Below are 24648 nucleotides of genomic sequence, written 5' to 3' on the forward strand. Positions count from 1 at the left end.
TGTGAATATGGCAGTTTGTACAATTCCAATATAAGAGACATAAATTCGGAAGGAAAGTTTTTTAAAGCATTTTTTGTTTTTGTTTTCTGCCACTGCCAACCATTGAAGAAATTTTTTTGTTTGATTCTAGTTTTTACGTACTTGACATTTTATACATGTTTTACGCGTAATTTACATGTCATGTAGAAAACCTTTTTTACGCGCGATTGCACAACCCTGTATGCGACGCTTTTGGAGAGTAATTATCCTGGAAATTATGCAAAATTCGAAGTTTCTAATTATTTTGAACTAGTATTGTGTGAAAACACTGAATTTTTGTGATAACAAGACATGTAATGTATTATTATGATGTAGTTCTTGAATATTTTAAAGCGAAACTCTTAGCAAATTGATGCATGTAATTTGGGTGGAATACTGTCATACTAATTAATATTAATAAATATTTCGAACAACTTGTACTTCTTATAATTATCAAGCATCGGTATCAGTTCAAAGCGGTATCTACTCAGCCTTAGAAATCATGTCATCTAAAGCCCTTACCTTGCGAAAGGTTAAAAGTGCAAGGCTGTTAATGGACCTACACAGGACATACAGAGCACATTAAAAAGGTAAGCAGAGACTGAAAACCAGGTTGTGAAATCATTGAAAACTGGTGTATTATTAAAATAAAAATACTCAATTCAAAATATTATTATTACTACTACTATTATTATTAATTACATAAAGGAAATTAATTTGTTATTTTTATATACAGGGTGATTGGTAATTCGACCTATTCCTGGAAAGGGGTGATACTAGAGCACATTTCAACAAATTTGACCCTATGCACCAGGGGTCGGAAATCAATGGTTTTCCAGTTATTGCAGTTTGTAGATTTTCGTGACATATTCCGATTTGCGACCAAAAAACTACTAATTGTGAAAAAAAACTACTACACCCTGGGCACTCAATCGACATGTTGCAAACAGCTGACGAATGAGTGACTACTGGGAAAAAAATTCATGCCCAAAATTCCCATACCCACAGAAACAAACAGTCATTGGAGCACACGTCATGAAGAAATTTGGAAATTATCGTTTAAATCGAAGAGGATTACTCAAAAAAATGGGAACACACTTAGCGTAAAAATTACGGAAGAAACTTCCTCGTTTCATAAGCTCTCCAAAAAGATGCAAATGTTGTCAACTTGCTCAAGGATTGTGGGAAAAAACTGAATATAAAGCGGAGAAGGCGCGTTGTAGACCCCCATCATCTAACAAGAATTCTGTGGACGGACGAATCCAAATTCGACCGCGATGGTATTACGAATTTTCATAATGCGCATTTTTGGTCCCCTAAGGGTCATAACCTCAGAAAATCTAAAAAAAAAAAAGGCTCACCAGAGAAAATTCTCGCTAAATGGGAATCGTCCAAAATCATGTGATCGGGCCATTCTAAACCTAAACGGCATTACCAACGAAAAATAAGGGAAGAATTGACGACGCTGTTGGAGGATGTGCCGCTCGCCACAAAGAGGGGTATGATTTACCAATGGCTACCCAGCCCACTATTTCCGGGGTGTGCGACAGTGGCTGGACGACAATTATCCCATGCAATGGATTGGTCGAGGCGGCCCAACCCCCTGGCCGGCGAGGAGTCCGGATTTGACGCCATGTGACTTTTACCTTTGGGGTCACATGAAAGAGTTAGTCTACAGTACACCAGTGGATTCCCAAGAAGAGTTGAGAGAGAGAATTGTGACAGCCGCCCAAACTGTGTCTGAAGTACGCCGCAGGCTGCTTGCTTGCATACCTAAGCGGGGGAGGCAATTTGAATAGGATTTGTAGTTTTCGTAACAGTTAATTCTGACAACCTGGAATCATGAGAATGGTAAATAACATTATTATTTCAATCATTTTTGTTCCTTTATTTTTCACAACCGACAACTTATTTTCACTTTACAAAGAGGTACGCACCTTCTCCGCATTATATTCAGATTTTTCCCACAATCCTTGTGCAAGTTGACAACATTTGTATCTTTTTGGAGAGCTTATGAAACGAGGAAGTTTCTTCCGTAATTTTTACGTTAAGTGTGTTCCCATTTTTTTGAGAAATCCTCTTCGATTTAAACGATAATTTCCAAATTTCTTCATGACGTGTGCTCCAATGACTGTTTCTTTCTGTGGGTATGGGAATTTTGGGCATGATTTTTTTTCCCAGTAGTCACTTATTCGTCAGCTGTTTGCAACATGTCGATTGAGTGCCCAGGTTGTAGTTTTTTCACAATTAGTAGTTTTTTGGTCGCAAGTCGGAATATGTCACGAAAATCTACAAACTGCAATAACTGGAAAACCATTGATTTCCGACCCCTGTTGCATAGGGTCAAATTTGTTGCAAATGTGCTCTAGTATCACCCCTTTCCAGGAATAGGTTGAATTACCAATCACCCTGTATATATATCAGATATTGCAAAGCAGCTAACTAATTCCCTTAGTAACTGGTTAAAGATGTTAATAAATTAGGAAATAGTTGAAGTGGTTTTATTATGTGTAAGTTTTTGTTTACTTTTTGCTTTATGTTAATATAAATCAATTAGATGTCATAGTTATAATTTTCTTGCATTCTTTGTTTTACTTTAATTGTGCGTATTGATGTAGATTTGCTAATGATCTCTTGAGAGAGAATGCATTCACTATTTTTTGTGTGTTTTCGATATTATTCTCAGTAAAGTCTATTTCAAATTAAAAGTAATTGCTTATCTTTTGTTTGTTATAACAAAAACTCCCCCCCCCCATGAAATCACCCCTGTCCCCCCCAGGATTTCGCACACTGCTAAAACCTTCCTCAGAAACAGTGTAAGAGGCCCGCTCTTTGCAAAAAGCTAAGAACATTTGTTAAAACACCGTCATTGATATCGATTTTATTGCAGCAAACACGAACCCTTTCGAGATCGGACAGACACAAAAACAAACCCGGATTCCTTGACAGCACTTCACGTCACATCTGGACACAGACGCCCACGACATAGCGGTTCATTCAAAGCAACTGTGCTTGCGCTTTTTTTTTTTTACTCTCCTGCGATGCCCTGGCCAAGAAAGCGCCTCTCTAAAGGACGAATCACACGGAACTGGTTTTCCAGTACGAATGCCCTAGTTGCCGCCGGACTGGCTGCTAGACTGGTTTTGACGACTAGACCGTATTCTAATTGCAACTGGTTTTGACTGCTACATTCTGTGGAACAGCCAATCAGAGCGAAAGTTTCGTCATGTGAAGATAATCTGTGAGTTGGCAAAGGGAAGTTTTTGTCTGTGGTTTAACATATTTAGTTGAAGATTTTTTTTTTTATGAATGAATCCTGCGAATCTCATGTATGAATGAAAATACATACCCGAGTTCATTAAAAAGCTTGCTACACCTGAATTAATATATTTTCTCTCGAGACAATTTCTAGTCCATGCTTTTCTATTAATTCTTTTAATTTTAATTTTTAAGTTTAACAGTAGTAGCTATTCCCTTACAACGTTCTTGAAATCGCTCGTCCATCTTTTCAGCTTGTCTGCTCTGCGCAATGTCTTATGGGAACAAAAGTATACCGACAAGTACAGCAACAAGTGAGGCTAAAACAAGCAGATGAGCCAGTACCACACAACTAATCCAAGTCATAGGCGTGCGCAGATCCTCTGATTAGGGGGATAAGGGGCAAAGCCTTGAGGAAAGTTCAATCGGAGAACGAAAAATTTAATTTCTCTGGCTCACAGACTATTTTACAAACAAAAATGGTTTCGTACAGCAGATTCAAAGCAACTACACATATTTTATTGATTTCCAACAGGGGGGCAATTGCCCCTCCCCCACTTTTTGACCCCGTACTATGGTATCTTAATACAGAGAAAAGGTAAAACTGTCCTTGACACCCTCGCGCCCAGCGTTGGCACCCAAACGCCGCTACTGATTTCCAATGTATGGGCAATTTACTTTGAAAACACATAGAGGTAACACAACTTCAGGAATAAAATGTGTGACAATAATGTTAATAAGAATAACTTTGTTAGAGGACGAAGTTGGATAGTTCAATTTGATAGGAAATAATGCACCTTTCTCCCCTTCCGTAGTTGCTTGGGTCTTTCGTTGGCTTAAAAATACTTATTTTTTAAAAAAAATATATTACAATATTGTTTAATAACGGTGATACGATTCTTCTACACTAAATTTCTAAGTGAGAGTATTAGGGAGGCAACTGCCCCTCTTGCCCCCAAAGCGCACGCCTATGGTACATGTCCAACTGTAAAATCCAGCAGGAATATAGACTCGTCCTAGATGCAACTGTCTTCCACGAGCAGAGAAAGACTCATTTTTTTAAAAAAAATACCACAAAAAACGAGTAATTTTCGCCGAGATCTTGGGGAAACCTAGTTGTTAGTTGCAGACGGCAAAAAAAGCACCTCGTGAAAGCGGCTGCTAATAAATGCAAGAGAGACGGCCTCAGGTGTCGTAAAGTTATGGAAGAGCCATTGAAAGCTGGTTAAGTATTACGATTTATGTCGAATTATTTGCATTTTTAAGTGCAGAGTTACGTCGTGCCATTGACCTTAAATTGCACCGCACATTTCATGTTCTACTTGCAGCACGCGTATGCAAACGGGTGGCGAAATCGTAAATACCTGAGCAGAAGATAGTTCCATGTTGTTATTTCGTTTACTGTGTCCCTCCGCCCCTCCTAGGAGGCAAAGCATCGCGACTGTTAACTGGTACCCACCGTGGGTGTCCGCAGGAATTCGAATAATATTAAAAGTCTCGAGTTCCACTTGACTGTCTCGTTCTCGTCTCAATTTATAAGCATCCATCTCGTCCTCGAATATGGTGTAAAGACACCTAAATATCACACTGTGTGGCTCGATGGGCTGTGAAGTAAAAGCTGTGTAGATGTAACATCGCTTTTTTGTTTTTGTCAGTTGCGAAGCGACCTGTGGGTGGTCGCTCCGGAAACTTCAACAAGGTGGGCAATTGTACAGTGGGATCCACGAGTGTTCGTGCACTTTATTTGACCCAATAAGAGCTTCAAGAATTAAAAGAAAACTCAAAACAAGCTGTTGACAACTTCTGCACCAGCATACATAAAAATCTATGAAAAATTAATGAAAATAGTCATGGACAATTTGCACGGTCATACTCATGGATTCCCGTACAGTCAACGGCAAAGACAATGATATGTAAATTAATTAGTTTTTTTTATTCTACATCCTGTGTCGTTTTAAGGAATGAAACTATGTTGGTTCGAAACAGGCACTGTTCTCTGCTTATTGACGTCATTATTTCAATTCATTGTCATCACAATGAGTGATACACACCGGATTAAAAAGGTGGTGGACAATTCGCCTACTGTTTCTTTCCCCTTGGGTGTATCATTAACCCCCGTTGATTTCTGGTGCTGACGATATCATTGTCGGAGAACTCGCGGGTCTCACTTATCGCACAACACTTGAGCAACCGTGTGTTTTGACGTCACGTTAGAAAGCTTTTTACTTTTAGGATAAGTGCCTACGTTGTTAGAATACGCTAGCTGGGTTTAGTTATCTTAGCCTAAATAATACTTTTTCATTGTGTTTATGCTAATGGAACCTAACCTAACCTCGTAGACATTCCTTACCTGACGTCAGAACACAAAGTAGCAAGACTGTTGTGCGAAGAGGAAGACCCAGAACTCTCTGACTTTACAGTACGTTTGGCAACATGTGGTGTATACGACGCTCATTTGTTTCGTCTCGACAACAGCGTTCGGTTTCTTGCGTCCCGGAAATGCCCGATGGGAGTCGAAGAAAACTCAACTGATCGCTGATTCGCTGTTTCCCAGCCGCCAGCTGGAAATGCGACCAGTATAGATAGCCTAGTTCATGTTTGCATCAAGCTCACAACTTGCCGTGGAGACCTTGCTGCAAGTTCTCTGTGCTATCTGGGCTGTGACTGAAATGAAAATATATGTGTTACGTATGTAATTTTTCATTTGCATTCCTTTTACAGCGGGGAGATGCCGCGGCCACCCTTACCCCCCTTCTGCACGCCAATTTGTACCATATCTAGTATTTGTGCCACAGCGTGTGGAAAAGTAGTCGCACGTATTTCCTGAATCTTTACAAAACGACCGTATTGTCCGCGACGCGTTGGTGCGTAGGAATGCGTGCGAGATAGCATTGTGCGTGGCCTCCATCGAACGTGGCGCCGACCAGGAAGACCGTTTTCGAGGAGAATGACGTGTTTTTCGGCGCAGGAAGTCGGTTCCGCAAGTGAGCAGAAAATTTTTGCTACTTATTCAAATGTACACGTAATTACCTCCGTGTAACATTCTGTACGTAGCACAATGCGAACCTTCTTCCGTGAAAACAGGTTGGATCACGGAGGATGTTGGTTTCGTTTATTTCGTGCTCACTGAGGTATTCTCGATGACGAGACGGTCCTCAAATATCGAGACGAGAACGAGACAGGTCTTGTAAATTCACGAGATCGAGACCTGTTGTCCGAGGCTTCGATAAACAACTTCGAAAATTGAATGCAAAGTGAGGCCGATTTGTTACGCAGCTTGTTCGTTTGGCTGTGACGCACACAACATTTTTTCTCTCTTATCGATTTTCTGTCTTATTTTCCATTTCTCTCTCTCTGTCTGTCTGTCTCCCTTATCTTTCTTTCATCCTCTCTCTTTCCTTGTCTTTCTCTTGACCCCTCTCTCTTTTTCTAATTTCTACCTCTTTTTCTCTTTAATTCTTCCCTCTCACATTCTGTACCATTTTCTCTCTCTATTTTTCCCTATCATATTCTCTATTTCTTTCTCTTTTTCTTAATTCTCTTTCTCTCTCTCTCTCTCTCTCTCTCTCTCTATCTCTCTTCCCATGTCCTCTTGATTTCGTGTCTCTTTTTCCCTTTGTTTCTCTTGGTAACAGTTTCATACATCGGAGACACATTTCTTCAATTTTACACAAGGAACTACTTACGGAAATTAGTTTTTCCAAGGTTTACAACGTTCGTCGAGGTATTTTCTTTCATCGTGGAATATACGAGGCGTATTTTTAAAGTAAGTACCGTTTTGAAATTCCGCCGCTGCAGCGCTGCGGTCGGTGTCCCGTGCATGCGCACTGTGTATCTACATCTGTTGGCAAGCCACAGACGCCATTGCGGCAACAATCGATCGTGTATACATTTGCTTTTGCGTATTTAAAATGCCTCCGCCGATTGAAAATACCGCCGACTGTGAAATACGCGCTGTTATTCGTTTTCTTAGTGCTAAAGGCGTGAAACCAGTTGAAATTCACCGTTAGATTTGTGAAGTGTACGGACAAAACATTATGAGTGATGGAATGGTACGCAAATGGGTAAGAGCTTTCAAAGATGGCCGAAAGGATGTTCATGACGAGGAACGGAGTGGGCGACCCTCAGTGATCACTGTCGATTTGGTGCAGAAAGTCGACGAAAAAGTGAAAGAGAACAGACGCTTCACGATTTCTTCGTTATCAGAGGAGTTCCCTGAAGTTTCAAGAAGTGTTATCTACGAAATTGTTACCGAGGAGGGACAATTACGCACTAGTTGTGCATTTATTTCAATATCGTGGGATTGAGCACTGCTATTTAAAAAAGGGTTTAGTATGCGAGAGAGTTTGAATTTCTCTCGATGTTGCAAGTGGAAACTGTTTTTCAAGTTGATTAGTAAGCTAGACACGATGTTTGAAAAATACGATGAATAAGTATTTACAGAATCCCATGTATTCCTTATGGGAAATTAACTTCAACTTCAAATTATAAATCCTTTGCGCAACAGCCCTGAAGGGCCTTGGCTTACCTACCGACTGCCGGTCTCCCTCCCACGCTTTCCTTCGTCACCTCTAAGCGTGGAGATCTGCAACCAATATTGGAATAGTCTGGGGGTCAGCCCGATGTATCCAATGTCAGCTCGGAGCTCCCCAATTTCCTCACGATGGTGGGTTGCCACCGGCCCTATACGTAGGCCGAATAAATTCTGACCAGAGCCGGATTCGAACCTACGCCGTCCCGCAGCGAACGATCTCAAGACGAGTGAACGCCTTAACCCGCTCGGCTACGGAGGAGGACTCAACTTCAAATTACGGCTAATCAAATGCGAGTTTCGACTTTTCCTCTTACTATGACATAGTTCAAGGTGTCCTTTCTCCGTCCATGTACTTTTCTACGTCATTGGATGTTTGATATTCCCGAGAGAACGAATAAAATAATGGTCCCATAGACCTAATGCATTTCTTGCCTCCTACGACCATCCTGGCAGTGTTGCCAGACCTGATGTGCATAAAACAGCTACATTTCACCATTAATAGAGCTAAAGATAACTTTGAAGGAGCTAGATTAACGAAGGCTGCATAAAGTGCCTCCTAGGGTAATTAATTTTAGGTGTCAGAGGGGTGGGGGCGCTGCTATTACCGTTAGCTTTAAAGTGATGGCAATTTATTCTTATTTTTCACCGCCTAGATTTGGCGGCATCACCCATCTCAATAATCCAATGATGTTCATATGAAATCGAAAATAAAGGATTCCCGGATAATAATATTGTCATCTTCACCTTAGCCAGAGCGCTATATATACATGGGGAGGAAAGAGGGGGTGGGTAACGCAACCTATATATGAATATCACGTCACGTGCAAAATGTACACTCATGGCAAAGGTTGATCTTTATGGGCCTGAGCCAGTGGTGGCATCATAGTGGGACAGAGGGCGGGTGCCACAGTTCACAGTCAAACAAGTGCGAAAGAGCCAGATCTGGCTCCAAAAGAGCGAAGTTGGCAACAGTGATCGGCAGCGGATCCATCGAGAAAGACCTAGGGGAAATTGTCCCTCCTAGCCTTAAACTATCGAAAATTGTGCTCACGATGGGTACCAAAAATGTTAACTGAGGCCCACGAAAGCAAACGTTTAGGTAGCGCCTTGACTTTTTTTATGTAGCTGAAGGTGACGCGTACTTAAGCCAAATTGTCAGGTGATGAAACATGGGTGGCCTACGTTACACCCGAAACAAAACAACAATCCATGGAATGGCGGCATTCAACATCGCCAAGCAGACAATTTCAGTCCGGAAAATCATGTGTATCGTGTTTTGGGACAGGAAGGGGGTGTTGCTTGTTGATTTTTTGCCTCGTGGTGACACAATAAATTCCGAAACATATTGTGAGACTTTAAAAAAACTGCGCCGTGCCATTCAAAACAAAAGGTGCGGCATGCTGAGTAAAGGGATCGTTTTGCTGCATGACAATGCCCGTCCACATGCGGCCAATCGAACTCAAGATCTCATCGCATCATTTGGTTGGGAACAATTTGATCATCCTCCATATAGCCCCGATATAGCGCCCAGTGACTACCACGTGTCTCTGCAACTGAAGAAGCATCTCGGAGGTCAGCGCCACGATGACGACGATAGCCTCAAAACGGCGGTGTTGCAGTGGCTGTCAACTCAATCGGCAAACTTCAATGACGACGGAATACAAAAGCGTGTTGTTCGATATGATAAGTGCCTTAATATTGGTGGCAATTATATGGAAAAGTAGATAAAAGTGTGGTCTTTCATGTAACAATAAAATTGTTACAAAAAGTTTAGTTGTTTTTTGTACATATCAAAACGGTACTTACTTAAAAAATAAGCCTCGTATTTAACCGGGAAATTCTGTATTTTTGAAGGGAAATATCTCACCGACGCACAATTGCCATTGCTTTCATTTGCTTGCCCTACCGTAGCATACCCGTTCGATTAAGAAATATTGACCCTGGCAGACCTTGTCAGCTCCTGCTCAGAAATGTGTAGGATAAGCCTTTCACAGGAAATGGTAAGAACACTGGCCTTTGGCAAGAGGTGACGAGAGGCCAAGCGAGGGTTTAAATAGGTGCGCATGAGAGCGACACGAGGTATTTTAATCTGGAATCATCGGAGAAGCAGGAGCTTCTGGTCTTATTTCTAAACCGAACAGGGTAAGCTAGTCTACACCCCATTCTGCCATTCGCATTGCTCATTTCAGTCTAAAACGAATCATGAGTCTATTTTAATGATAAGTTAGATATTTGTACCTGCCCGTTCAGGGCTGTCTCTACCATCAATAGTACTAATCGGGAGGGGCAAGTTACATCCCTATTTAAGATCCCCGCGTTCAGGTTGGAACGCTACGCTACGACAACCGGATGCTGCGTACGTTTGATGACGTAAGCCCCTGTCAGTGTTTCAACCCCCCTTTTTTACCATGCTTGCCTAACGTAACCAAACCTAACCTAACCTTATCGGAAATGGTTCGTGGGGCTATCCGTGAATACAGACACTGCATGCCCACTACGGTAGTCAAGATTTGCCCGCCATATTCTGTGTTATGGAAGCGAAAAAAGGAGTCAAAGAAATCACTCTCTATGTGAAGAACTGTTGTTTTTTTTCGTGTAAAAAGCATAATGGCACATTGAACTATGTTCCGCACTACGCAATTGGTAAGTACGAACCATGCGAAACACAAAATATCCGATTTTAATGTGTCTCCGATCTATGAAACTGGTACCCCTATTTTATCTCCGTCATTCTCTATCTCTTTCCGTCTTATTCCATTTCTTTCGCTTGTCTCTGTCTATTTCTCTCTCTCCGTATTTCTCTCTTTTCCCTTTCTCTCTCTCGCTCTATTTCTTTGCCCTCTTTCACTCTCTCTTTCCCTCTTTTTCTTTGTTCCCCCCTCTCTCTCTCTCCATATCTATATTTTTCCCTTTCCCTTCTTTATTTTGCCTCTCGGTGGAGGCACATAGTGGTTCGGATCACACTTTAAACTGTAGGTCCAGTCCCAATTAGCCATACCGTGCATAAAGTGGACTTGAAACACCAAATCAATCAATGATTATCTTGCCTCTCTGTCTTCACTCTCATTTTCCATCTCGTTTCCTTTCTCCTCTTTGGTTCTGTGACACAACCTAACTCCGGTAACACAAACTACTACCAAATCAAAAAAACCACACATACATTCACAAAAGGATGCTGTTTTATCAACTGCTGTTCCGCATGATGAAGCAATAGAGAGGGAGAGAAAGAGATAGAGGATGAAAGAGGGATAGAAATAGAGAGGGGGGCAAGAAGAAGAAAGGAAAAAGAGGAACTGGTAGAAAGAGAGATATGGAAAGAGTCAACATATTTGTATCAATTGACCACATCGTGACTCAAACCCGGAACTTTCTGCGTAAAGATCATAAGTAGGCCTCGGAAATTGAGGAAAAATCCTTTTTTTCCTAGTGTCCGAAGACGAGGCCCAACATAATATATGTTCATTTTGGGTCATTGTAGGCCAGAAAAAGGTGGGTTTTATTTGTCCTTTTTTGCCTTTTTCGGCGTTTTTTGGCTTATTGGTCCTTTTTTTTTGCCTTTTTTTGGTCTTAACGGCTTTTTTTTGCAACTTCACCTTCTTCTGTAACCCGTGTGGGTTAGGCCAAATATGATTCTTCAAATATGATTTTTCAAATTATGTTAATCTAAAAAATATATAATGTCTGAAAGAAGATGCATTTCATTCATATAGTTTTTTCGCACTGTGTGTTCCATAGCACCAGAATTTTGTCTTTTCTTTATTTATTAAATATGTAACTAAAACTGAAGTTATTAATTAATTTGGATCACATTTTTACGTCCTTTTTTCAGTTTTTAGGTCCTTTTTTGTTATTTTTAGGCAATTTATAGGCCTTCAACGTCCGAGCCCTAGTCATAAGCCAACGCACAGCATCAGAACAAGAGCGAAGAAAAGCCCGCGATCAAGTGCGAAACGTACCAACGGTTTAAAAGGCGAAAAGTATTTTTCTCTTGCAGACGAAAGGGAAAATTCTCTGCATATGATGCGAGGGAGTTCCTCCTCAACGTCGTCTCTCGTGTGTACCCAGCATCCTCCGCGCGGTGACCTTCCCTTCCCTCGCGATCACCGTTATCCCTCGTGGCCATCTGCCTCTCTCTCCACCGGTTCTTCAAGGCCAGAAAACAGAGCTACCCGTTGGCAGGGAACGTGACCTGCCTCTTCCCTGCACACCTGTGGCCAATAGATGATGCCAGAGCGCCTCTCTTTCGCTTCGGTACAGGGAAAAACCATACAAACCTCTAAAACAGGCACTGAAGCATCTAAAATGCTCCAAACGGCACTGATTAGGCATCAACCCCCCCCCCATTTAATAACTATCCGTAGAGATTCGTACCTGAAGTTTTACACGCTGGAGCATATAAAAACAGATCACCGGGCACTGAAAATTCCAATTTAGGCACTAAAGTAGAGATTCAGGCAATGAAACCTTTAAATCAGGCACTGAAACCTATAAATTAGGCACTAAATAGCATATTCAGGCAATGAAACCTCCAACATGGTACTAAAGTGAAGATTCAGGCAATGAAACATTTAAGTTGGCCACCGAAACCTCTAAATTAGGCTCTAAAGTGCAGATTCAGGTCATGGAACCTTTAAATCATGCATTGAAACCTCTAAGTTAGGCACTAAAGTGGACATAAAGGCATTGAAGCATTCAAATCTGGCACTAAAATCTCTAATTTGCGCACTAAATAGCAAATTCAGGCATTGAAACCTTTAAATCAGGCACTGAAACCTCTAAGTTAGGCACTAAAGAGGACATAGGCATTGAAGCATTTATATAAGACACTGAAATCTCTAAATTAGGCACTAAATAGCATATTCAAGCATCATCCACTGAAACCTCTTAAATAGTATTAAAATTGGAATTCAGGCAACGAAATATTTAAGTTAGGCACTAAACGTAGAGAATCACATCGTTAAATTAGGCAGTAAACGTGGAAAATTAGCCAATGAAAGATCGAAAACAGACAGAAAAATCGAATTTCGCGGCTCCAAGAAAATAATCAGGTACTACCTCCCCTGACCATTCATATTTCCGTTCTCAAATGATCTTCTTTAACACTGCTTAGACAACATATCCCAAATAGTAACTTCAAAAAAGGTAGAAGCTTGATAAATTAACCAGACTTCTTAAGAACAAAGGAGCCGAAAAAAGTGTGTGGATTCATTGAACTAATTAAAATCACTGTGGGTGTGAAGCGTGGAAACTTAAAAACGCCTTCAGAGGCATGTGTCCTTCGCCAACCCAAACAACCCTGCTCCACGCCATCATAGATACCAGTGTTGCCATCCTCCTACAAAAATCGCAATTTTACATAAAAAAATAACTAACAGAACAAAATGAACTTAAAAGAAAGCTTGAACAAAATGTAAATAAATGGATAGTTATTCAAGCTATTGTGCAGCGAACGGTAAATGTACTAGCTGGCGAACTGTCCATCACCACGTTCATTCAACCTGTTTTCCGCAACAAATGCCCCCCTCGCCCCCCTGCGTACGCCAGTGCTCTTGACTATTCGGATTCCGTCACATATACAGCTATTACATGGCTGGTGAATTTCGTCACCATAGCAACGGCAAATTTCCATATATTTACATCATTTATACAACGCTTAGCGAAAATGAATAACAAAACAAAACGTTGATCAAGAGTAATTTATTACACAATTTTTTAACTTTTAATAGAAAGTGAATTGTCTAACATAAATTAATAGACATATATTCATATTGTGAAGATTCGCGGGACCGTCACACACACAATGGACTTCTAGGACAGGAAGAAAGTTAGATAAGAGATCTCGGAAGAACCATTGTTGGCGATCGTTAAGGTAATCTGTGAGTAGGCAGTAGGGTTAGAAACTTGCCATGAATGTTGAATCTATTGCATAATTTGTGAATCACAAGAATTATTGAAGTACATTTCAGGAGCTACCAGAAAGAAAACCATGTTGATTGGAGTTTAAGTACGGCGAAACAAATTTCTATAGTCTGTAGGTCTGTAGAATAAACAAGGTTCTTGTTACCACTTTTGTGAATCGGTGTGATGTTAGCTTGTTTCATGTGGCCATGATAACCATACCTTGAATCCCTTCGGTAAAGATCATACGCACAGTATATACACGGCATGTATTCAACGCCAGATCTGACATATTTGCCCGAAATATGGCGGCGGGCGTGATTTCGCGCAATGAATTGTGGGGTAAACAATTAACAAATGCTTCATTGTTTATTTGGATCACTACTGATCCATTAATTTTAAGATTGTCTAATTTATACGCGAATTAATATAAGAATATCAATTATTTTGGAATTTTCATTAATATTTTTTGCAATATTAAAAATATTTCGTTTGTGAAACGTTTTCTCATTTTTTTTTATTCTCGTTTTGCATCAGTCTTACATGAAATAACTATATTTTATATTTAAAAACAAATTATTTTACTGTTATTTCAACAATTTAAATTATATTTAATGTATTCTAATTAAAATCCTTTCATAATCTTTATTAATCACTTTACTCTGCTCAACCATACACTTCATAACCATCTCAGATGCATTCACCTCCTTCAACAACTCTTAATGGAAGTTGTTGAATATCATCCATTAACGCAAAACATGCAAGCTTATATTCAATGCAGATTTAACTGCATGGTTATCTAATCCTAAGATCACGGTTTATGAACCAACTTTGTGGACGCTCTGTATATGGCGATATGTCGGCCACTTGTCGCTTCAAAGGACGAGACGTTCTCTCAAATGCTAATCCTCCTTGACGAACAGCCATGTCGAAAACCAGTTCACGAGGCACCCACTCGCAGCCTCCCAAAGGAGCAAGTCTCTTTGTAACGAGCGTCACTGCACGAGATAGCATCTGTCGGATTAGCTTCCCTTTCCAAGGAGCCGCCTCTGCAGACTCCTACAGGTGCATCGCTCCTTTGGGGAGGGGGGGGGGCTTTGACCTCTGCAGGATGCACTTGGTCAGAGGGTTTAATGACTCGAATTACTTCTGTGGGCGTCTCCAGAAATGCTTGAAGAGGACGTCAGAATTAGGCCTAATAATAATAATATTATTTTTATTATACCCGTAATATAATAACTTTCATAAACTAAAAGCCGTCCTCCGTGGTGGAGTGGTTACGACGCTAGGGGTCCAGGGTTCAAATCTCGGCCTGTGCATGGGCGGTCTTTGTGAGTGTCCCTTCATCAATTTCATCATATCATCATTCATCCTCATCGTCGCGATTAGCGACAAGTGGCAGAAAAGATAAGTAAAATAAACCAAATCAATCAATAAACTAAAACTAATAAAACATCTAGTTGTGGCCGCGGTGGCTCAGTCGGTAACGCGTCTGACTACCATGCTAAAGGTCGATCCCCGACCGGTTCAAATTCTGGAACTTTTCTAACTTTGGAAGCGGCCCCGGCGCACACCCAGCGTCTAATGCATGGGTACCTGGGGGAAACCCTGGGGGGTAAAGGCGGTCTGGGGCGTGATGCTGATCACATCACCACCACTCACGACCGGATCAAGAAAGTGTGGGGCGTTACCCTATACGCCTTCATGGCGTGGTGCTAAGCACAGTTTTATTCCAATTATTATTATATTTATATTATGTATAAATTATGAGCTATACAGAAGTCACGTGGTTTTGTTTACATTAACTTCATTATTACAGTGTTTGGGGAATAGATTTTCTTTCCTTTTCTCTTTTTTACTTGGATAATTTCTCTTTCTACCCGATGGAGGTATGTAACACAGTGGTTCAAATCCCACTTTATTATTAAATTGTGCGTCATAAAACATAATCATATTGAGTACCGTGTCACTTCTCTTGCAGGTCGGCGTTGCAATAGGAATCAGTACGAGTGCCGAACGTCGGGGGAGTGCATCGCCATCTACAACGCTTGCGACGGAATCCCACAGTGCGTGGACGGAAGCGACGAGTCGCCAGAGCTCAACTGCCCGGGAACGGGTGAGTCCAGTGTTGCCACATGAAGGGAAATTTCCCTTTTGCAGGGAAACTCGGACCGAAATTTTAGACAAAAGGGGAAAGGAAATTTCAATGAAAAATGTCTCAATTTCATGGAAATTTTAAGACTTCTGACTTTACATTATTACAGTTTATGTTAAGAGTGGCCTGGAGGTTGGCATCAAAAGAGTTTTCCTGGCCCGGCGCGATACAGAGACACCCATACTGCTTTTCCGGATTCTCTGGAGTAGCGACGCGCAGAGGGGAAAGCTTGTGGGCGGGGCCAGACTAGGTGGGGAAGGGTGCCTGATGAAAGCAACGAAGTGCTGCGCGGTGTAACGGCCGTAAAGCAAAACGCTTTCTGCTGCCAATTTCTTATTTTATGCTTAACAATGGCCAGTGTATTGTTTTACACAAATAACAAATAATATTGCACGTTTATTTGTCTTTTGATGCTACGAAGAACAGAAAAAAATTAAAACAAATTTAAACATACATTATCAAAAAACATGCAAATAACCACAAACTATGAAACATCATGTATCAAAATTTGTTTAAAACAAGTCTGAAAAACATGTTTCAAACACTTTGTTTTAAACATTTGTAAAAAAAACAAAGCCATGTGTTTTAAACTTTTCAAACAAGTTGTTCTCCAACACATTCAACACTATGAGGCGCTCTCCTGAATGCAGAGTTCCCCTAGACTTGCGAGCTGACATGTTTACTACGGAACTACTGGACCGCGAATGAGCCCCCTCCCGTGGATGCCCCTCCCCTCCGCGCGTTCATTGGACGAGGCGCACACCCTTCAACATGCGCACAGAATGCGTTCGCGTTTTCTTACTCCAGAGAATCCGGGAAAGGAATATAGCGACATATCAGGGAACTAGGAATTCTTCTCGGTTGTGTCCTAAACCAGAGGACAGGGCACAGGCTGTAGGCCCCCATGGTGGAAAAACTTGCCACCATGCCTACCCCCTGCCTTCACCACCCCCTCCCCTTCGTGTCTGCTGCGAAAGGGCACCACCTGTTTCATACTCACATTTTTTTGATCCTTCTTATTTCTACTCACTTGAATATAAGCCTATATCTATTTATATTTCTCTTAAGTTTATTACACGTCGCTTTTCTGTATCTTCGGATAATTATAACGGTGAGAATTAACGATTTAATGGATTCCTTACCATGACTGGAACCTGGAACATCTGAACAGAAAGCGATTAAGCTGACATGTATGTGAAAAATTTGTGTAACATTTTCTATTCATAAGAACAGGACCAACGGAAATTTTACTACTGCTGCTGCTACTACCACTGCTAATAATAATAATAATAATAATTATTATTATTATTATATTTGTTTAGGTGAAGGGAAAAAGTAGTCCAAATAGGGAAATTTTGCCCCTTGGAAAGGGAAATTGTGCCCTCAGATTGTGGCAACACTGGGTGAGTCAAAAATACACGCGCTTTACAGTCCGCGCGGTGAACGTTTCGGCTCCAAATGACGGAGGAATCGAAGAGTGGGTGCATTGTTCATTTATTTAACCAAGGATTCCAAATACATCAGAATCCAAAGTACTAGAAGAGAAGATAACAGCATGAAGTAAAATTACGTCCGGTGAAGTAACTTGCATTTTTTTACACGGCAGCCAGACTTACTGGGTGTTGGTAGGCCACTGATGACAGTTGAAAATTTAAATGGGCTACATCTTCAAGTAAAAATGTACTTTGAAATTCACATTATCACCGGATTCAAACAAAGATGATTCCAATATATTCACCATAATTTAAACACATTAATTTTATTTTTGTCCCGAAATTTTCCGGATACATTTTGACACGCCGGGCCACGGCCATCTCTGACCCTTCCTTCGCCCCGCATTTAATGTGACTAAATACCATCAAAGCGCACATTTGCCCTAAACGAGCATTCTTTTATCTAGTTTTACTTGTTTGGAGACTACGCCCCTCTGCCCCTTTCGGCATCGTCATTGTCATATTTCTTTGAATTAACCCACAAAGTTTTCTTCTCTCTTGATTTTTTTTAGCTTTCCAATACTAAAACATATTGGCCCGATTTGGTCAAAAATACTAACAAAGAAAATATGCTGGTCTGCTCACTAAGCACATTAAATGTTACCCGCCCCCTCCAAGAGAGAGGGTCCTGAGTCCGTCGCTGTTCAAATACTTAATGACCTAAATATCACCAAATATGCAAAATAAAAAAAATGCTCTTATGGCCTAAAATTGTTTAAAAATATGCACTATAATTTGGAAAATATGCCCTTACAACTGAACTGTTTCAAACAGCATTATTTAATAAATTTTCACATACTATTTTTTAGTCAATTTTATGAGCCCCGAATTTTTTAATCAGCTCAGAGTTATTTTGGGCCAAAGTAATTTTTTTTGATTTCATTCCATTACAAAAGGAGGCTGGTTTCCACTATTTTTCAGGAAATAAACTGGGACATATAATTGTAAAAAATCAACAACTTGAGTGAACAAGGGAGTAAGTACGAATCCACTACGAAAATGGCTACATATTCCTTGAAAATGCGAAAATATGAGGAAATATGAACGAAAATGTATCAAAATATGCTGTATCACGTAGAAATGGCCAAATATGTCCTTAATTTAATTCGTTTCTTCATCATATGAATTTCTATAGATTAGGGAACACATCGCCTTTACAAAAAAAATTAACCTGTCATGAAAATCCTATCCCTACTCATCACTTTGCCTGACTGCTTCTTTATTGCCTTTTCCTTTCGAAAAGTACTTTCTGCTTCTTATCCACCTTTTTTGCCTCCCACCAGCTGGCGCTCACACACAGCCCATAAAGAGTGAATGCACTGCCACAAGGCTTCTGTAATATCCTCACGTACCGACAGGGCAAGGCACGTCGTGCATAGGAAGCAACCGGCGAAGTTATCGTCCTGCACCTTGAGCAGAGCCACCTGTTGGGGAAAACGTGAAGCAATCACGACGAAATCGAAAGTGTACATTATTACGGTACATGCGGCACAAAAAAAAGTTGATTGTAAGATCTCTTTGTCTCTAACACATACAGGGGCGCCGACTTGTCAACATTATTGAGGGGGGGGGGGGGTTCTCTGATCACTGAAATAAATTGATAAATGACTCACTCCCTACCTTTTTTTATGTTTTGGTCTCAGTGTTCGGAATCTCGTAAAAGCACATGAATTCCTCAAAAATATTAAAATTTTCATTTACAGTTCGAATCAGAATGTCAAGTGTTCACGGATGGATATGTCACAAGTTTTGTCAACCATAATAGCAAAATATTCCCGACTTTTAATATCTGCTACCACGGAGCGCAAAACAGATCTCCCTTATATATCAATGATCTCGTTCTGAATGTCATGTGAGAGCCATTTGTAGCCCGAACGTCCCATCCACTCTCCCAGTTCATGCACATCTTCTTTTGGAACTCTTTTTAGTAAAAATGTTAACAATACTCACAATTATATACTTAGTATATAGTAATAAGTCATGTGTTTTGCTGTATCTGTTCATACCCCCCCCCCCCCCAAGTTGATGGTTTAGCGGTCTCAGACCCCCAAAGTCTAGACATTGGTTCTTCAACTGTGAGGAATGATCTCTCAAGGGGGTCCGCGGTCTAGGAAAGTTCAAGAACAGAACATTTCAAATGTGTATTTAAAGTTAAGTTCATGTGGCACAATTCAGAGTAAACTTTACAAGAGAAGCAAAATAATACATTAGGTATTTGAGAGGCTCTGCTCCCACATCGTTAACATTGAGGGGGGTGGGGTCAGCGCCTATGAACACATACAAATGTTCATGAGGGATGGTTATAAAATGTGGGACCCTAGGCTATCCTTTGTTTTGGGCCCTGCCGATATGATTATTATTAGGGCTAAGATTTTTATGATCTAAAAATCACCAAAATATGCAAAATAAAATATGCTCTTATGAGCTAAAATTTTACAAAATATGCACTATAATTTGAATAATATGCCCTTATAACTGAACTGTTTCAAACATCAATATCTAACATAAGCTGAACTATTTTCATATAGACCTACATACTATTTATAGTTCACTTTATGGGCCCTGATGAGTTGAAATGCACAATGAATACTTTCTGTAAATTTTCAATTAAAAATGAAAAAGAACATGGGAGTAGAACGAATCCACTTGGAAAATGACTGCATATTTCTTGAAAAAGCGAAAATATGCTGAATATGACCGAAAATCCATCAAAATATGCTTTTCACGTAGAAATGGCAATTGTTATCATGGTGCTTCACTTATTGCATGCTCTATATGAATAACACTTATAAACTTTAACATATATAGACACATCTGATTAATTATTATTAATTAAACTTCGATAAAACAATTCACTTAGATTTTAAGAAAAGAACGCTTGTCTAAAACCCTTCTGACTTTCATGGCAGCTAACTGATGAACGAGAGACTCAAAGTCAATTCATGTTGTTTTATTTTGCAATTATTACCATATTAAGGAACTTGAATAGTTGATGGGTCACTTCTGCCTCTTCACGGTGCCGCCTCTCCACCCCCCCAACCCCGGTAGGCTACACCCTAGGATAGCCTAGTGGCAAATTCCTCCTTGCAAATGCTTGAACAATATATGGTTTCTATATTTATTTTTTCTTAGTGTCTCTTTCCTGCCACATTTGACGTGGCGATGATAATGAGTAATGATTTTATGACATCGCTGATGGGACACACAGAAAACTACAGTAACGATACCAAAATAAAGTTAGTATGGAACAGTGGCGTGTCCAGGATTTTCGAAAGGGGGGGTTACGTATACTTTTTCTTGGTAGTCAGCCCTCATTTTGTCATGTTTTCCTAACTTTGATGTTCTTTTTTTTATGAATACTGGGCCAAAGTGGGGGGTTATAACCCCCACCAACCCCCCTTGGGCACGCCACTGGTAGGGAAGGTATATATTCTGGGTGCTAGTCGTAATTTTTAATGTATCCCTATATGCTACACAAAAGCCCATCCTTCTGAAAATGTTAAATATCCACACTTCTCACGAGAGACACAAACTGGCAGATCATATATTGCTACATAAAATAGCCAGTGGCAACACCAGAAGCGATCATCTTCTCCAGAAATGCACTTTCGAGTGCCACCTCGGACACCAAGAAGCACGTCAGAAGCCTAGATTAAGAATCATTCAACGTTGCCTGTTCCACTAGACATTTGTGAAAATCAGGCACGTTTTAGAAGGCTGTTACGTAAACAAAACATGTGTAAGTCTTAAGTCACGTAACCGCATGTGATTTTTTGGGGAAACGTTATTGAAATTAGCGGAGGAGGACATTGAAAACCAGGGTCATTAAAGGTCCAGAATTGTAAATAAATTCACTTCCAATCCAGAAGAGAATCTCAGGAAGCGTAAGTGGGTTCTGGACCGTAAAGAACCTTTATATCTTTAAAGTATTTTAAGTCCCAGAACTTTTTCTCAGGATCAATTTAAATTCGGTCCAATTTCGGTATTAAAATACGCAACTTGGGCCGAACTCAATAAAACCAATTAGAATTTATCGGTTGCTGGATCTGTATAAAACTTCTCGATTTGTCTAGATGTTCATGGTGTCAGTTTTCTTGTTCAGATATTTTTTCAGTGACGAGGGTGGAGAGATTGGTGTAATCAAAAGTTAAAATTCTATCATGATGGGAGATGTGTTCAGGTCAACTCCATTCAACAAAGTTTTATTGGACTTGCAGCTTAACATATGGCTGTTTGTGCCCAGCATACATGTGTTCAGGTACTATTCACTGAGGACCAAGGAGGTGTGGTAAAGATGGGGACTAAATTTGAGGCATTGAAATGGTTGGTGAATTAGTATACAACTTGTAAAGCGTTACCGTTCCGTCTCTGGAAAAAAAAAACCCTGCAAAAACCACTGTGGGTTAATTACCTGAGAGCAAAGCAGATTCCAAGTCAGTCAGTAAGAAAATTGCGGTTCCATTTTCATCCTGAAAACTGAGATTCGTGACCGAGGATGGCATTCGATTTGTTGTAGAAGAGAAGAGAAGAATAATGCCAAGCAAACATCGCAAGAAAGCTTCGTATGGATTCCCATCATTTCTGATCTCTCTCTTCTCGAAGCCCGAAGAATGTCAGTGAACTTTTCGAAAATGCTTGTTTGTTGCGTTGTTACACACGAGCATTTCTTCCGAACAAGGCGTGCATTGAATTGTGACGAAATATTCCGGCTTCATCCGTCACGAACCTTTGGGATCTCATAGCTTTCTGGCAGAGAAAGTGACGTGTAACTCTCGTTCTTAGCCGGTGTTCAACGTGGTTCGCTTTCATTACGTTTCCCACAGACTAATATTTGGCCGGATACGTCAGGTTCTTTTTTTTTCCGTAGTCAAAAGAACGAAGACTCATTCCATAGACTAATGATGTAAAGAGTGGGAATTTGGCGCTGCTGTCGCTTCGTCAATTCTGCCGGTCCACAATTGCATTTCTTCACGGCAATTTTAACCTATCATAAATGTCTTTCTGTAACTCATTAATATTACACAAGGGTATTTCATTGTATTATAAAGTAGGATTGTAAAATGGCAGAACGGTGCAATACGGAAGACTATCTGGAACGGCAAAATCAGAAATTACGTGTTTCATTTCTGTTCGTTTTCGACGATTGTACAAGAGGCGGTTTAGAAATGCGATAGTTTCTTTATATAGCTTACTTGGGTAAGAGGCAATTCAATCACTATTATCCGGTTTTTTGTATGTTGTAATTTTTATTTCTTTCGTGCAATCTGTATTTTTCTACTTGATTAAAGTTGGGAATCTAAACGTCGCGTGTAAAGTGTTTTCAATTTGTTTAGGATGGAACTTTATTGTTTCTGGTTAATTAACTCTTCTCTTTTACTACTATGTTCCAATCCTACTCTACTCTCTTCTCACAATCTTTACCTGGTCTTCATGTATGCCCTCACTGGAAGTCTTTCTGACACCGATTTGTTCATATAGCTACATAACATTCAACCGCAAATGGTTAACGCTAAACTATAGCTTCACTGTATCTACTCTCTCTCTCTCCAGTCTCCTTTTATTTGGGCCTCTCTTTGAGCCTTGCCTGCTATGCAGGGCCGGCGGAAAGGGGGGGAAGGACCGTTTACATATCAGTAGTCTCACTTTAAAACCTCTGAGTGCCACAAGGAAAGCGGATTCGATGCTCTAACTCCGTTGAGACATCAAGTGGGACAGATCTATGATGCGCTCCTTCAAGTAAGTGGCGACAATAGAACTGTCCGAATGGTCCCACATGAGGCCCAGTATATTGCAAACCAGTTGCGTGGCTTCACTTGCACATTACGTAATGTAATGAGCAAATGTCTTCAAAACATTAATCTACGATGTGTTAGATTTCTTGCACACATATCCGAGCTTTGAAAAAAGTAGGAGTGATGAAAAATTTCGAAGTTTCTTAGACGCCACTTGACAGTCTGGCAGAGCCTCCCTCCACCAGTGGAAGGCGGAGACCTGTGAGTCCCGGTTGATGAGAAAAAATTGGCATCGAATTTAGATATACTTTGTAGATAATCGAAAGATAGGCAACACTGTATAGGGCCGAAATCAAAAGAAGAAGCAGTTTCAGAATGATGAAACTGTTGAAGATCCACAAAAACGGTACCAAGTTGACTTTTATTTCCAGGTCCTAGACGATTATTTTAGCTCTAAGAGAAAGATTTGAGCAGCTTAAACATCATAGTGAATTTTCAATTTATTTTATGATATTAGTAAGCATAAAGACATGTCATCTGATCTTTTGTCTGAAAAGTGTAGAAAACTTACCGGAATGTTAACACATGAAGGCTACTGAATTAAAAGATGAAGTAAAAGTGCTTTGGGCTATAATAAAACAATTACACCAAAGGAGACCTTAAACTGATAAAGGATCATGATCTTGCGCCTAATGTGAGTTTAGAACTTGGAATTTTTAAACTTTGTCGGTAACCGTGGCAAGTGGCGAACAAAGTTTCTTTTTTTTTAAACTAAAGCTAATTAATAAAAACTATCTTCGGCCAAACATGTCTGAAATACGCTTGTTTCCATTTTATGCAAGATAGCATTATACGAGAAAGAATATTACATGCACAGGTAAAGGTAAAGTTTCCTGTGCATGTAGCACCTTGTCTTGAAGGCACATTTAGGGGATGTGGGGTAGGGCCACACACATTTTCGATCTCGGCCATTTTGGAGATGATGTGATCAGAACCACTCTCCCACCGCCTTTACCTCCCAGGATTGGCCCCAGGTACCCATTAATTTCAGGCTGGGTGAACCCCAGAGTCGCTTTATGCGGAGACAACGTAGGAAAGAATTCAGACCTTAGATTACTCACACGGGAGATCCTGGAATATTATATGTAATTCATTTCTTTCCTAAGACTTGTTACATTTAATATACGTTTAAGAGAGAAAGAGAGAGTGTGTGTTTTCATAAAATATAATAATAATAATGTAAAATTAGTGTCGCATTTTTAAAAGTTTAACTGTGGTAGAGCGATATATCCTTTTGTGCTTAATAGTATTGAAATAGCGTAACAAGTCTCATTATTTATTTTATAGTTTAATGTTTTACTTAGGAATATATTGATTTTCAATTCCCTGTTGCTGCATAATGGACGTTCGAAAGGGAGCGGCATCTGCCGCCAACGCCGGCCCTGCTGCTATGCTTCGCATCTTGCTATTGTCTCCTTCATTGTCTATATGTATTACTTTCTTCGTTTCATAGACATGTCAATATCCTCACACTCTTAGCTGTTCTCTTCTGTTCACTTA

The 24648-nt window shown here is 40.2% G+C and overlaps 1 protein-coding gene across 2 annotated transcripts in view; it reads left to right on the forward strand.

The window, feature by feature from the left end:
• Positions 1-24648, forward strand: part of LOC146000197 (uncharacterized) — a 127100-nt gene that overhangs the window by 66984 nt on the left and 35468 nt on the right. For both annotated transcript variants that reach the window (XM_083137573.1, XM_083137574.1), the window contains exon 4: positions 15690-15824. In XM_083137573.1, coding sequence (XP_082993699.1) covers positions 15690-15824 — 135 coding nt within the window. The remainder of the gene's footprint in view (positions 1-15689; positions 15825-24648) is intronic.

This window comes from Lepisma saccharinum, chromosome 16, assembly GCF_977018435.1.
Source record: "Lepisma saccharinum chromosome 16, izLepSacc3.1, whole genome shotgun sequence".
NCBI classification, from domain to species: Eukaryota; Metazoa; Arthropoda; class Insecta; order Zygentoma; family Lepismatidae; genus Lepisma; species Lepisma saccharinum.